The sequence below is a fragment of the Oratosquilla oratoria genome, chromosome 39, assembly GCF_046742065.1.
Source record: "Oratosquilla oratoria isolate Oo_2021 chromosome 39, ASM4674206v1, whole genome shotgun sequence".
Classification (NCBI taxonomy): Eukaryota; Metazoa; Arthropoda; class Malacostraca; order Stomatopoda; family Squillidae; genus Oratosquilla; species Oratosquilla oratoria.
The window spans coordinates 41,503,110-41,517,950 of NC_134815.1; the positions used below are offsets into that span (position 1 = coordinate 41,503,110).

Below are 14,841 nucleotides of genomic sequence, written 5' to 3' on the forward strand. Positions count from 1 at the left end.
TTTAAGAGAAAATTTCCTGCCCCTTTATATGCATAATATATACATGTGTTGTACAAATACTTTCCTGCGTTTGTATACTTCCAATTGTACTATCATAGTGGAGATGGGTTGAATGCAAAATTTCAAAGAAAATGTTTAAGAGAAAATCTCCTGCCCCTTTATATGCAAAAATAGTTTATCACGTGTGTTTTGTGATTTCTTTGCATAATATATACATGTGCTGTACAAATACTTTCCTGCGTTTGTATACTTCCAATTGTACTATCATAATGGAGATGGGTTGAACACAAAATTTCATGTATGTGTATGTATCTCGAGCATACGAATATATACGAAAAATTGCGCTCGGCTTATATCTCTCTTGACAGCCTAGTTAGTAAGTCACTGCCGCACTTGTCATGAGGATGCCAGGTTCGAGTCCTGGGCAGTACCACATTTTAATTTCTGCATGTCGGCCTTTGATGGCTTAGAATTAAAGTGCATTGTGGTTGTTAAAATGTATATATATATATATATATATATATATATATATGTATATATACATATACAGACGCTCCTCAACTTACGTTTTAGTTACGTTCCGAACGGCCGAACGTAAGTTGAAAATGAACGTAAGTTGTTACTGTACTATACATCAGTAAATTCTATTACCGTATGTTATAAAACACCCCTAAATCATTAATTAAACACATAACATTGTAAAATAATAACATTAATTTCAAATAGATTAAATTCAAGCAACATAAATTGAGATGGTGGAGGAGGAGGCAAGGCATTTTCAGTTTGTCGTCTGCGCAATCTAAACAATGGACGCAGCGTTGTGCACAAGTATCGTTTGAACTACGGAGAGCGCGGTAAACTAAAAAATTCACTAAAAAAATTTTTTTTACAATTTTTTTTTTAGTCAGTTCAAACGTAAAATCGAAAAAACGTAAAACGAATGAACATAAGTAGAGGAGCGTCTGTATATATATATATATATGTAATATATGTAATATATATATATAGTATATATGTATATATATATAGTATATATATATGTATATATATATATATACATATATATATATATGTATATATATATATATATATATATATATATATATATATACAGTATATATATATATATATGTATATATATACAGTATATGTATATATATATATATATATATATATATTTATATATATATATATATACATATATATTTATCATACATATATATATATATACAGTATATATATATATATATATATATATATATATATATATATATATACACGTATATGTATATATATATATATATATGCATATATATATACATATATACACGTGTATATATATATATATATATATATATATATACACACGAGGTCCATTCAAAAAGTATCCGACCTTGGTCCATAAAAGGAAAAATAATTTACCATTCAGGAATCCATTTTTGTGGCAGTTGACGGCACCCTTACTGCGCATGCGTGGAAATTTTAAAAGCTGTAGTGCGCACCAGTTCCCACCTGTTAAGGCTAGAGTGCAGTCATCCAGTATGTACTCGTCGGATTATTGTCCTTATGCAACATGTCGGAGCGCATCGAGCAGTGCTATTGCATTAAGTTCTGCCACAAGCTTGGTGATACGCAAGTGCAAACTATCCAGAAGATTCAGCAAGCCTTTGGCGATGAAGCCATGGGAATAACACAGATAAAGGAGTGGTATAACCGCTTCAAGCAAGGACAAACCTCAGTTGAGAGCAAGCCACGGTCTGGCAGGCCATCCACCAGCAGAAACGAAGAATTCATTGCGAATGTTCGTTGAATAGTGGAGGACGACCGTCGTATAACCATCAACGAGATTGTCGGAGAAGTAGGAATGAGCAGAGGATCAGTTCATACAGTTTTAACCGAAGATTTGGCCATGCGACGAGTGTCTGCAAAATTTGTTCCAAAGTTGCTGGTGGAACAGCAGAAACAACTCTGCCTGGAAATTGCACAAGACATGCTTGACTGTACTAACAGTGATTCTGACTTCATGAAGACCATCATCACTGGTGATGAGACATGGGTGTATGGATACGACCTGGAAACAAAATTTCAGTCATCACAATGGAAGCATCAGACATCACCAAGACCAAAAAAAGCACAACAGGTTCGGAGCAACGTCAAGGTAATGTTGACATGTTTTTTTGACTCCAGTGGTATTGTGCATCATGAATATGCACCAGCAGGACAAACAATTAATAAGGAATATTATCTGGAAGTTATGCGACACCTTCGCTATGCTGTGCGACGAAAACGACTGCAAATGTGGGCTGCGCGCAACTGGCAACTTCACCATGACAATGCACCTGCTCATTCTACCCACCTGATCCAAGCTTACCTGGCCAAAAACAATACTCCACTTGTTCGGCACCCTCCCTACTCTCCAGATGTGGCACCTTGTGACTTCTGGCTCTTCCCTAAACTGAAAACAACCCATAAAGGGAAGCGCTTTGAGTTGAGAGAGGAAATTATGAGAAAAACGACGGCATTCCATAGATGTTACTAGCAGTGGCAGCACCGCTGGGAGAAGTGTGTGCACTCCCAAGGGGAGTACTTTGAAGGTGATTGAATAATTTTTTTTTAAATGTACACAAATCTTTTCTTTATGGACCAAGGTTGGATACTTTTTGAATGGACCTCGTGTATATATATATATATATATATATATATATATATATATATATGTATGTATGTATGTGTGTGTATGTATAATATTTTTCAAAGTTGTCGTATAATGGTCAAAATAATTTTTTTTTTTCAGATATGACTATGGTGGACGGAAGCTCATCAAGAAAGAAGATGCAGAGGAGCATGGAGTGAAAATGAAGGACAGGTCTGAAGTAACACTAGAAACTGAATATGAAAAAATTGAGAAGGTGTGTAGGTCTGGCATGCTTCTAGTTTTTCTTTAAAAACTAGAAATGTTTTAATTAAGTAATAATGATGATTGCTTAATCAAATTTTACATATTTTTAAATGACCAAGCCACCCTGTTTGTGTTTATGGCAAATTTTGAATAGCATTTGTTAAATGTACTACATATATATACCAATGTCTTTTTCCCCTTACAAAATTTGTAGCCAAAGTCAAAAGTATAAACCCACTTCCACCCATTTCATCCCCACATACTCCACCCCATTCACCAGTCACCACCCCTCCCTTCCTCTTTTCTTGGCTCCTCCTGAATGACAGGTCATCCCTGCATCTTGCCCACTGCCCTGGGTCAGAAGCAATGTAGGAAGACACAACATATCCACAGCAAAGCCACTTCACTTATTCGGCAAACCCCCCCCCCCCCTCCATCCCCTCATGCAGAAAAAGAGAAGACGGGGAGAAATCCCTTCGGGCTGCGACACAATAGCATTCACATATTCTCCCTCACATCCCCATCCCCCATCCACGCCTATGCATCACAGCATCATCCATATACAACCATTCTCCACTCACCCCTATCTTCTGTCTTCTCCCTTCCTTCCTCAGCAGACATTCTCCTCTTTCCCAATGCCCCTTTTACCCCATCCATCTCATCCTTGATTGCCCCCAACATTTTCACTTCTTCCACCTCTGCCTTCCACACATTTTATTAATCTTTCTTCATTCATTTCTTCCATGTGTCTAAACCATCCCAATATTTTTTCATCAACCCAATTTCCCAATTGCCTTTCCATCCCCCCCGTTGTCCACCTCATCTTGTTTCTCATTCTATCCCATCAAGTAATCCCTACCATACTTCTCACACATTTCATCTTAAACACATTTGAACTCTTCCTCTCTTTATGTTTCACATTTCTGCCCCATACAGTGCTGTCAGCACAATCACTCCTTCATAGAAAAACAGTTTTCCTCATAGAGTTTTGGACACTTGGAACAAACTGGACAATGGAATAGTATGCGCAAAAACCATTCACGAGTTTAAAAACAAACTAGACACTGCAAGATACAAAGGCGGGACATCACGAGCATAGCTCCCCTTCCCGCAAAATACAACTAGGTAAATACAACTAGGTAAATACAATCTCCTCTTAGCATCCATTCCTAAATGTCTATTTCTCATTTCACTTTTTAATCCCCCAAGGCATTTACTCTCTTCTCTCAATCTACATTCTACCTCCACCCCCACTCCTCCCTTTCCTGCCACATTCGCACCCAAGTATCTAAAACTATCCACTTCCTCCTGTCTCTCTCCCTTAACCCCTTCCATACGGTGACGCCTACATAGGCGTCATGAGGAGTAAGTGGGTACGTGAGGATGCCGATGTTGGCGTCTTGATTATATTTATTGTAGTTGTACCTGCATGACCCCCATACTATGTAAACTGGCTTCATCATATTTTCTATGGTTTTCAAAATTCACGGGTGAAAGAGAAAACGATTAATACAGCGGTGACTTTATTTTTTATAATGCGAGTATTATGACGCAACATCGCAGGTCTGGCAGCTAATGCTGCCCGCAAGATTTTGGCCCATATTGAAGGGGTTAATACTCACTTCCAGTCTGCCACCACTTTCTCCCCCTGTACATCTCATCACCTTACTTTTACCCACCTTTATCTTCAACTTCTTTTGCACACCTTCCCAAACTCTGTCACCAATCTCCTCAATCCCTCCTCTGATCCTGCTACAAGCAAAGTGCCATCAGCAAACAACAACTGACTTATCTCCCAATTTTCTCCATTTTCTTTAACCAGCTCCAATCTCTGACCCACTGCCCTTGCATTTACCTGTCACACCACCCCATCCATATATAAATTGAACAGCCAGGGTGACATAATGCATCCCTGATGAAGTCCCACCTTCACTCCAAACCACCCACTTTCTCCATTTCTAATTCTTAACACAGGCTCTACTACTCTTGTAAAAACTTTTGACTACTCTTAAAAGCTTTCCTCCTATCCCTGTCATAAACCTTTTCCAAATCCATAAAGGCCCCAAAAAATCCTTACCTTTTCCTAAAGTTTTCTCACATATCTGCCTTACCACAAAAATCTGATCCACGCAACCCCTACCTGTCCTAAACCCACACTGTTCCTCACCAATTACTCCCTCTGTTCCTTTTCTAATCCTCTCAATCAAAACCCTCCTATAAGCCTTCCCAACTACACTCAACAAACTGATCCCTCTGAAACTACTACACTCACACTTGTTCCCTTTTCCCTTGTAAAGTGGAACTATGCAGGCACTCCTCCAGTCCTTCAGCCCTTCAGCACTCTACCCACTTTTAGACAAACATTACTTTACCTCCCTTTTTTAGACACTGCATGACACCCATCTAACCCAGGTGCCTTACTTGCTCTCATCATTTTAATATCTTCTTTCACCTCATTTTTTCATATTTCTCCTCCATTTTCTTCATTCATCACTGTCATTTTCTTAGTGCTTCCCACTGTAACTACTTTTCCCTCCCTATCCTCCTTCACATGTAGCAACTCCCTAAAATACCCTGCTCATCTTCCTTTTACGGCCATCTTTTCCATTATCATCTCATCATCAGTGCCTTTTACCTTTTCTTCTGTATTTGATTCCCCATCTCTTCCTCTCTTAATTTCCATCCAAAACATCTTTTTATTACTTTAAAAAAATTCTGTCATACTCTTACCCCATTTTACATTTGCTCTTCTTTTTGCCTACTTTATTTTATGCTTTACTTCTCTTTTCTTTGTACCTCTCTTATGATTTTTGTCCTATTTTGTAACCAATCTTTGAATGCTCATTTCTTCTCTTCTACAACCTTCTTTGCTTCATCATCCTACCACTCACTACCCTTCCTTCTATTTTCCTGAAGACACAAAATAAGTCAATTAGAAAGAGCCCATCAGTGATTTATTTAATGGAATATTAACCACAAAAAAGGAATAGAATGACCATGGTCATGGATAGATTGGGGAAGTGCAGCATGGGTTTAGGAAAGGATAAAGTGTGGTAAGACAGATCCCAAGAAGTTATTGACAAAAGGTAAGGATGTATTTTAGATTTTCATGGACTTTGAGAAGGCATATGACAAGCTTGATAGGTAGTTTCTGAATTGAGAATTATACATATATATATACCAAAGGCTTTTTCCCCTGTACAAGGGAGGTAGTCAAAAAACAATGACATAAAAATAATTCCCACGCATTCTTTACCCATATACTCCACTCCCATCCCCCCCCCTTCCCTCTTGTCTTGGCTGCTCCTGGATGATGGATCATCCCTGCATCTTGCCCACTGCCCTGAGTCAGAAGCAGTGTTGCAAGACACAGCACATCTACAGCAAGACCACTTCATCAAATCAGCAACCCCCCTCTCGGTCCCCTCGTGCAGAAATGGAGAAGATAATAGGGAGAAATCCCTTCAGGCTGCGTCAGTTTGTTTTTCACACACACACTCCTTCACCCCCATCCCCAACCCATTCCCCCTCATGCATCACAGCATCATCCATACACAACCATTCTCCATCCATCCCTATCTTCTGTCCTCTCCCATCCTTCCTGAACAGACATTCCCCTCTTTCCCAATGCCCCTTTTACCCCATCCATCTCATCCTTGGTTGCCCCCTCATATTCACAGCTTCCACATCTCTTTTACTAATCTTTCTTTATTCATTCTTTCCATTGGAATAATATCATCCACAAATATAATGTGATAAAAATATTCCCCCTGAATGCTCAAATCCCTCTCTTCCCAACTCAGTTCAGAAAATCTGTTTAAGGCAAGCTGTAAGAGAAATTATGTTGCCTAACTGTACTACTTTATGTACATACATGCATATACCAAAGGCTTTTTCCCCCTTACAAGGGAGGTAGCCAAAAAACAAAGGCATAATCCACTCCCACCCATTCCATCCCCACATACTCCACTTCCATCCACCCCCTTCCCTCTCTCTTATCTTGGCTCCTCCTGGACGACAGTTCATCCCTGCATCTCACCCACGAAAAGGTATTGATATAACTACTTTATGTTGCCAAGTTATGCCAATACCTTTTCTTGTAAATGTTCTGTAGAACTTTTGCAATGTGAATGGAACATTCACTATTAAGGTAAGAATTCCTGTTGCCGCTTTAGTATGTGGCCTACGAAATTTTTTCTCTGGTATAGTATGTGGCCTACCTATTCAACGCACCAAGGAACGCACAGAGGAATGTACCGAGCTCTGCAGTATATATAGCTTGTAATTTTGAAATAATATCAGTTCTCCGTCTGTGTTTCCTTTGTCATCACTGTTCAACAAAGGTATGTTTTTCAAATTTTACCGTTACATTTTAATGTTGTTTTTTAAAGTGTAACTTACTAGTTTAAACTAGTTGCTATATTCTAATAATTTGTTTATATTTCTCATATTTTTAACCTAACCTAACCTAACCTAAATGATTTTTTTTTTTTTTTAAGTATTGTTGTTTGTTTTAATTTTTTCCTGAGGTAGGACACATTCAAATAAGGTAGGCCACATACTAAACCAGTTTCAAAAAGGTAGGCCACATACTAAACCAGTTTCAAAAAGTTAGGCCACATACTAAACCAGTTTCAAAAAGGTAGGCCACATACTAAACCGGTTTCAAAAAGGTAGGCCACATACTAAAGTGGCACCGAATTCCTTACTGTTTGCATATACACCTGACCTACCAATGTTCACAGGTTCCACATTTATGGTTTGCATTTTTTCATGGGTTATTCTATTTTCAATAATGTTCATTATTGATGAGTTCAGCTGTTTAGAGGTGGTAAAATTTATTTTGGTGTCTTTTGGTGATTATTTCCTTGCACATGGCATGGGTCTAGGAGGCTTGGCAATTATTCTGTCCCCCAAACCTACCTGAGTGTGGTGTATTACTGTTTGTTTGACTGAGTCAAAAGCCTTTTCATAATCAGTGAAAGCTAACACAGAGTTTATATTATGATTCATAGTCTGCAGGTGGTCTATAGTGGGTCAATCTGCCTTTTCATTTGACTAGTTTTTGGTAGTATGGATGCATGCATATGTGGAAATATTTAAATTTAAAGTAGCTATACCTTTTATTAATGTTTTCTGACATTTTCTTCCTATCTTGCATTATTTTTCTTACAGTTGGATATTGATACCTGGGAGAACAAGCGTGGCCCTCGTCCTTGGGAGGAAGGGAATACCCTGTATGAGGAAGCAAAACAACGATTAGAGAAGAAATATGAAAAGTAAATGTTCTGCAATCTCATATATGAAGTCTGCAGTTATTAAGATGAACTGCTCTATCACATTGCTATGGGGCATGAAATCAGTAGTTTGAAAATGTTTATTTTCATGTCATATGATTTATGGGAGTTGCAATGTTGATAGAAAACAAAGCAAAGTTACATTACTCTCAGTTATTTGTATATTTGAAGAGAATATAGCATTCATATGGATTTTGCTTTTTCATGAGCTCCCAGTATCCTTTTGTGAGAACAAGGTTTATGAATGGGTGAAGGAACATACTGTTGTCTGTTACATGAAGATCATTATATTAGTGTGATCTATTTCCCTTTTGATGATAAACCTTTAGATGTTAAAACATCGCTTTAGATGACAGTGGTGTGCAGTGATGATAACTTGAAAATATGAAGGAATGCATTGGGTGAGTTCTATGAAAATTTAGTAAATGCACAAGAAAGGAAAATGAATAATATGAATTTACAATGAAGTTGAACTTAAGATCATACAAGTGCACTGTTAATGAATTTTAGGCCAAAATATTAGAGGAACTTTATGAAGTGGTAATTTGTAATTATTTGATGAGAACAATAAAGCCAGAGATTTACACTTTTGTGTAAAAAGAGTATGAAGAGATAGTATCAAGAATCATGACAAGCTTCATTCCCTGTGCTGGGCCAGCACATGTACTTTATCGTGTGAGTGAATTGGCAAATGTCAAGAGCTTAACCAGGTGGAGTAACACTAAAGCCAAAGTTCTGGGGAAATTGAGCAAATACAGCATCTACTCCGATACTGCATATATTGAGTCTGTTGCTGACCCAGATGGCACATTCACTATTAAGGTAAGAATTCTTTACTATAGCTGAAGTAATTTTTTTATGAAAGTAAATTTTCATTTACATCTTTCCTCTGGGTTATTGGCTGCATTTTATTTTACATTAAAATATGCTCAATAGCATGTAGGTGATACTTTAAGGTCTATATTGGGACCCCCTATGGACCAGAGTAACACATCATTTTTTCTGTGATAGAGGAATTATCTACTCATAGAGAAATAATGCTACTTTATTTTACTGCAACTGTTTCTCTGTTATACTGCCCTGTACCATTTCTTTGAATATATATTAACATTTTCACCTACCACAGTGGTGCTTCTGTAGTACAACAGAAGCACCACTGGTTTGTGTGTTATGTGAGTAAGCAGAGTTGACGCTCACTAGATTGTGCTTCAGGTATTTAGGTGCCTGACCATGCACAATTTTGTGCATATGACAAGTAGTTAAAAAATTCAATGTTTTCCACTGTAAACCAGTGAAGATGACTAAAATAGGATACATCAAGATGAGTTCTGGGATTTAACTTGAGCACTCCTCAGGTAAGTTTGTTTTGATAGTTATAGTTTTTGTTTTAAGAGTTGAAATAGACTTGGGTACCATGAACAAGATCTTTAATCAGTGACACTGCTTGTGTAGAGGCCAGTATTGTGGTGTGTTTTATCTAGAAAACTGGAGATTTTGTACAACAGCTTTTCTTTGGCATTAATTTTAGTGATTACCTTATTTGCCATTGTTGCATAACTCATGGTCAAATTCCAATCTTAGATATTTGACACACTTTTTAGATGTAGCATTGATTCCATAACAAGTAACATTCAAAGTTGAGCACTGTGTTAACTCATAGTTGGTACTGAATAAAATAGACTCAGTTTTACTTAAGTGCAAAGATAACTTGTCACCATGCCACTGACCAACAGATTCAAGTTCCGAACTGAGTACGTTTTCAATGATGTTGACATCCTTGTGTGACTACAGCAGTATTGAGTCATCTGTATACAATAATAGTTTGCAATTGACTGCAGACTCCATGTCATTCACATGAGAAATAACAGCAGACCCAAGATGGAACCTTGAGAGACACCACATGTTATGTTACATTCATCAGATATGACAGAATTGACATCAGCAACCTGTTTTCTAAAACACAAGTATGAGGAAAACAATTTAACACATGCTTTGGGCAAGTAGAGGGGTAGTTCACAAGTTGCTAGCACTAGTGGCTTCCAAACTAGCCCCATGTCAATGAGGCTTTTAAAGAGATGAGGTGGATGTGATCCAGTAACTATACACTTCTCTTATCTCAGAAACACCTTGGATTGCTAGAAACCTGAAAAAATCTTTTTCTTTTAGAAGCCATGGTCAGTGGTAAATGTAAACAAAATAAACTAAGTTTCTCAATCAAGGGAGCACGGGTATCTGCAACTGGTCATTCTAGGTCACCACTCAGACTTCAACTGTGCACCCAGAGAACATACATACTTTACTGGTGCAAAGATAGTCTGTGGCATGAGGAGGATAGAAGGGAGCAAAGGAATACAAAAGATATGCAAACAGTAACAGTTTATTGGTCCATACAGAGTTGCTTGGTAATTGAAAGAGAACGATGCCTCCAAATCCATGAAAGACCAAAAGACACCTTTACCCTTTCCAGAAAACTTTTCACATACGTCTTTACACAAATATATGATTTTAAAATTAAAGATTCCTTGGGGTTGAAATAATAATTAAGTTTTGAAATTCGGGCCAGAGATAGACTAGACCTATGTGGTGTCATTTGTAATTATAAACAGTGTAAGAATAACACTTGTAAACAAAGAAACATAAGTGGTAGTGGTGAAGTGAGAAGTACATCATAAAACTTTTGTATATCGCTGTTCATAGTACTGTTATGTATATGGTGTGTGATATATATGCACTGCTCATTTCTTAAACCCATTGACAGTGTTCTTTATATAAACACATTAATATGGGTTGCCTACAAGAATTCATATTGTGTAACATGATACTCCAGAATATGCATCAATCGCAGCAGGGTGAGTTTCATGTATTTTCTTGTCCTCAAAACACTTATTTCTATCATTTTTGTTGTTTATACATCATTGAAGTTGATTAGAAAAAAAAAACATCAATTGATGTTGGATGAAGGTGAAGGGGTATAGGCAGCAGACTCCCAAAGTGAGATTTATGCACTTTTTATACTGAGGAACACATTTCACTATTAATTTTTTTATAATTATACATCATTAAGGGCCCCAAAAAATTATCTATCTGTATTCCAGGAGGAGCCAAAAAAAGAGGGAGGGAGGGGTAGTGAATAGGAGTGGAGTATGTGGGGATTAAATGTGTGAGAGTGGATTTGTGCTTTTGACTTTGGCTGCCTTCCTTGTAAGGGGGAAATAGCTGTTGGTATATGTATGTATTCTAAAGGCCTTTTCCCTCTTATAAGGGAGGTAGCCAGCCAAGGCACATACCCATTCCCATACATTCCACTCCCATCCACCACCCATTGTTTTCTTCTCATCTTATATATATAAGGCATATCAGCCTTACAATGAAATTTTAATCCACACATTCTCTTCCTTTTCTTAACCCACTGTTCTTTCCCAATTACTCCCTCTGTACTGTTCCTAATTCTCTCATTTGACATCCTCCTCTTTCCTCTTTGCCTCCTTTACCTTTTGCTTTACTTCTCTTTTCTTTTCTTTGTACGTCTCATATGACTCCCCTGTCCTCTTTTGTAACCAATCTGTGAATGCTCGCTTCTTCTCTTCTACAACCTTCTTTGTTTCCTCATCCCACCATTCACTACCCTTTCTTCTATTTCCCCCTGTCCTTCTTGTTCCACACACCATCCTTGCACACTTTAAGACTCCCTCCTTGAACCATCCCCATTCCTCCTCCACACCCATCTCTGCTCTATCCTTAACTCCCTCCCACTCCTCCTTCAGCTTCTTTTCGTACTCCTTCTCCTTTTCCTTTTCATTCAAGGAGTTCACTCTAAGAACCTCCCTACCTTTTGTCCCTTTCCTCTTTCTCCATCTATCCTCCACTCTCAACTTACCTTCCACCAAAAAATGATCTGATATTCCCCCACCCTCTCCCCTTAGCACATGTACATCCTTAACTCTTCCTATCATAATCCTATTTACCACTACATAATCCATTAGCGCTCTATCTACCACCCTTCCCTCCACCACCCTCTCCCATGTGTACTTATGCTTGACTTTCTTCCGAAACACTGTATTTGCTATCATCAACTCTCTTTCTAGACACATTTCCACCATCAACTCTCCACTACGATTCTTTCCTGGAACTCCACACTTCCCAACCACTCCATCGATTGGACCATTTCCCACTCTAGCATTAAGGTCTCCCAGTACTATTACATTGACATTTCTTCCTAAATCCTCTATGCACTCATTTAAATCTATCCAAAAGGCCTCCCTTTCTTCCATGCTCTTCTCACTGCCCGGCCCATATGCACTTACAAAGACCCACATCTCCTTTCCCAGTTTCACCTTCATCCACATTTTCCTTGAGGAAACCTCCTTCCACTCCACTACCCCTTTACCTCTCTCCTCACTTACTAGAATAGCCACCCCTTCCCTCCCTCGCCCTCTCTTCACTCCTGATAACCTCCCACTTACACTCCCAAACATACACTCACCCTTCCCTTTCAATTTAGTTTCACTCAAAGCCAACACATCCAACTTTCTTCTCACAAACATACTACCTATCTCTTCCCTTTTACTCTCATCTGTACCACATCCACGCACATTAAAAGACCCAAACCTGCGGGTGCTAGCCCGAGGCCCGCCAGCACCCCTTATGCCTTTTCTTTTCATTTTAGGTAATTGCCCCTTGGGGCTACAGGGAGAAGGATGCCTAGTCCCTCTCCCCGTCCCTTTCTTCTCGCCTCTTACGATCCAAGTGGGAAAACTTGGTGGCAGTATTCTTTTCCCCCACCAAAGAGGAGAGCAGATGTGAAATGGGGTAGGAGTATGACAGAAAATTTTGAAAGTAATAAAAAGATGTTTTGGAAAGAAATTAAGAGAGGAAGAGGAGGCGAATCAAGTAGGGAAGAAAAGGTAAAAGGTACAGATGGAGAGTTGAAAATGGAAGAGATGGCAGTGAGGGGAAGATGGGCAGAATATTTTAGGGAGTTGCTGAATGTGAAGGAGGATAGGGAAGGAAAGATAGCTGCAGTGGGAAATACGAAGAAAATGAGAGTGATGAGTGAGGAGAATGGAGGAGAAATAAGGAAGGATGAGGTGAAGGCAGTTGTAAAGATGATGAAAGCAGGTAAGGCACCTGGTCTGGATGGATGTCATGCAGAATGTCTGAAAAAGGGAGGTTCAGTGATGGTGGACTGGTTGGTGAGATTATTTAATGTTTGCTGGAGAGAGGGTAGAGTACCGGAGGACTGGAGTAGTGCCTGTATAGTTCCTCTTTACAAGGGAAAAGGGGACAAGTGTGAATGTAGTAATTTCAGAGGGATTAGCCTGTTGAGTGTAGTAGGGAAGGCTTATGGGAGAATCTTAATTGAGAGGATTAGGAGAGGAACAGAAGGAGTAATTGGTGAGGAACAGTGTGGATTTAGGACGGGTAGAGGTTGTGTAGATCAGATCTTTGTGGTAAGACAGATATGTGAGAAAGCTATAGGAAAGGGGAAGGATGTTTTTTGGGCTTTTATGGATCTGGAAAAGGCTTATGATAGGGTAGACAGAAAGGCACTGTGGGAGGTTATGCAGATTTATGGGATAGGAGGAAAGCTTTTGGGAGCTGTCAAGAGTTTTTATGTGAGTAGTAGAGCATGTGTTAGGATTGGAAATGGAGAGAGTGAGTGGTTTGAAGTAAAGGTGGGACTTCGTCAAGGATGCGTTATGTCGCCCTGGCTGTTCAACTTATACATGGATGGGGTGGTGCGAGAGGTGAATGCTAGGGTAGTGAGTCAGGGATTGGAGATGGTTAAAGAAAATGGAGAAAAGTGGGAGGTGAGCCAGCTGTTGTTTGCGGACGACACTGCGCTTGTGGCAGGGTCAGAGGAGGGATTGAGGAAGCTGGTGGCAGAGTTTGGGAGAGTATGTGATAGAAGAAAGCTAAAGATAAATGTGGGTAAAAGTAAGGTGATGAGATGTACAAGGGGTGAAAGTGGCAGTAGACTGGAAGTGAACATTAAGGGAGAGCGACTGGAGGAAGTGGATAGTTTTAGATACTTGGGTGCAAGTGTAGCAGGAAAAGGTGGAGTGAAGGTGGAGGTAGAATGTAGATTGAGAGAAGCGAGTAAATGCCTTGGTGGTTTAAAGAGTGTAATGAGAAATAGACATTTGGGAATGGATGCGAAGAGGAGACTGTATGAAGGAGTGATTGTGCCAACAGCACTGTATGGGGCAGAAACGTGGAACATAAGAGAAGAAGAGAGAAGGAGTTTGAATGTGTTTGAGATGAGGTGTCTGAGAAGTATGGTGGGGGTTACTAGGCTAGATAGAGTGAGAAATGAGGAGGTGAGGAGGAGAACAGGGGTGGAAAAGGATTTGGGAGATAGGGTTGATGAAAGAATATTAGGATGGTTTGGACACATGGAAAGAATGAGTGAAGAAAGACTAGTAAAAGAGGTATGGAAGGCAGATGTGGAGGGAGTGAACATGAGGGGACGTCCTAGGATGAGGTGGATGGATGGGGTGAAGGGGGCTTTGGGGAAGAGGGGAATGTCTGTTGAGGAAGGAAGGGAGAGGACGGAAGACAGAGGTGAGTGGAGAATGGTTGTATATGGATGATGTTGTGACTGCATGAGGAGGAATGGTCGGGGGGGTGGGGTAGTATGTGTGA

At 39.3% G+C, this 14,841-nt stretch overlaps 1 protein-coding gene across 4 annotated transcripts in view; it reads left to right on the forward strand.

Annotated features, from left to right (window-relative positions):
- l(3)neo43 (cytochrome c oxidase assembly protein COX16 homolog l(3)neo43) overlaps window positions 1-14,841 on the forward strand; it is a 71,578-nt gene that overhangs the window by 8,424 nt on the left and 48,313 nt on the right. For 2 of the 4 annotated variants that reach the window (XR_012965898.1, XM_076176752.1), the window contains exons 2-3: window positions 2,795-2,909; window positions 8,075-9,018. Coding sequence is in view for 3 of the 4 variants with exons in the window: in XM_076176752.1 (XP_076032867.1) it covers window positions 8,824-9,018 (195 nt within the window). In the remaining variant the exon portion in view is untranslated. Of the gene's footprint in view, window positions 1-2,794; window positions 2,910-8,074; window positions 9,019-14,841 lie in introns of those variants that run through there. The other 2 variants (XM_076176753.1, XM_076176754.1) reach the window with 1 other exon arrangement.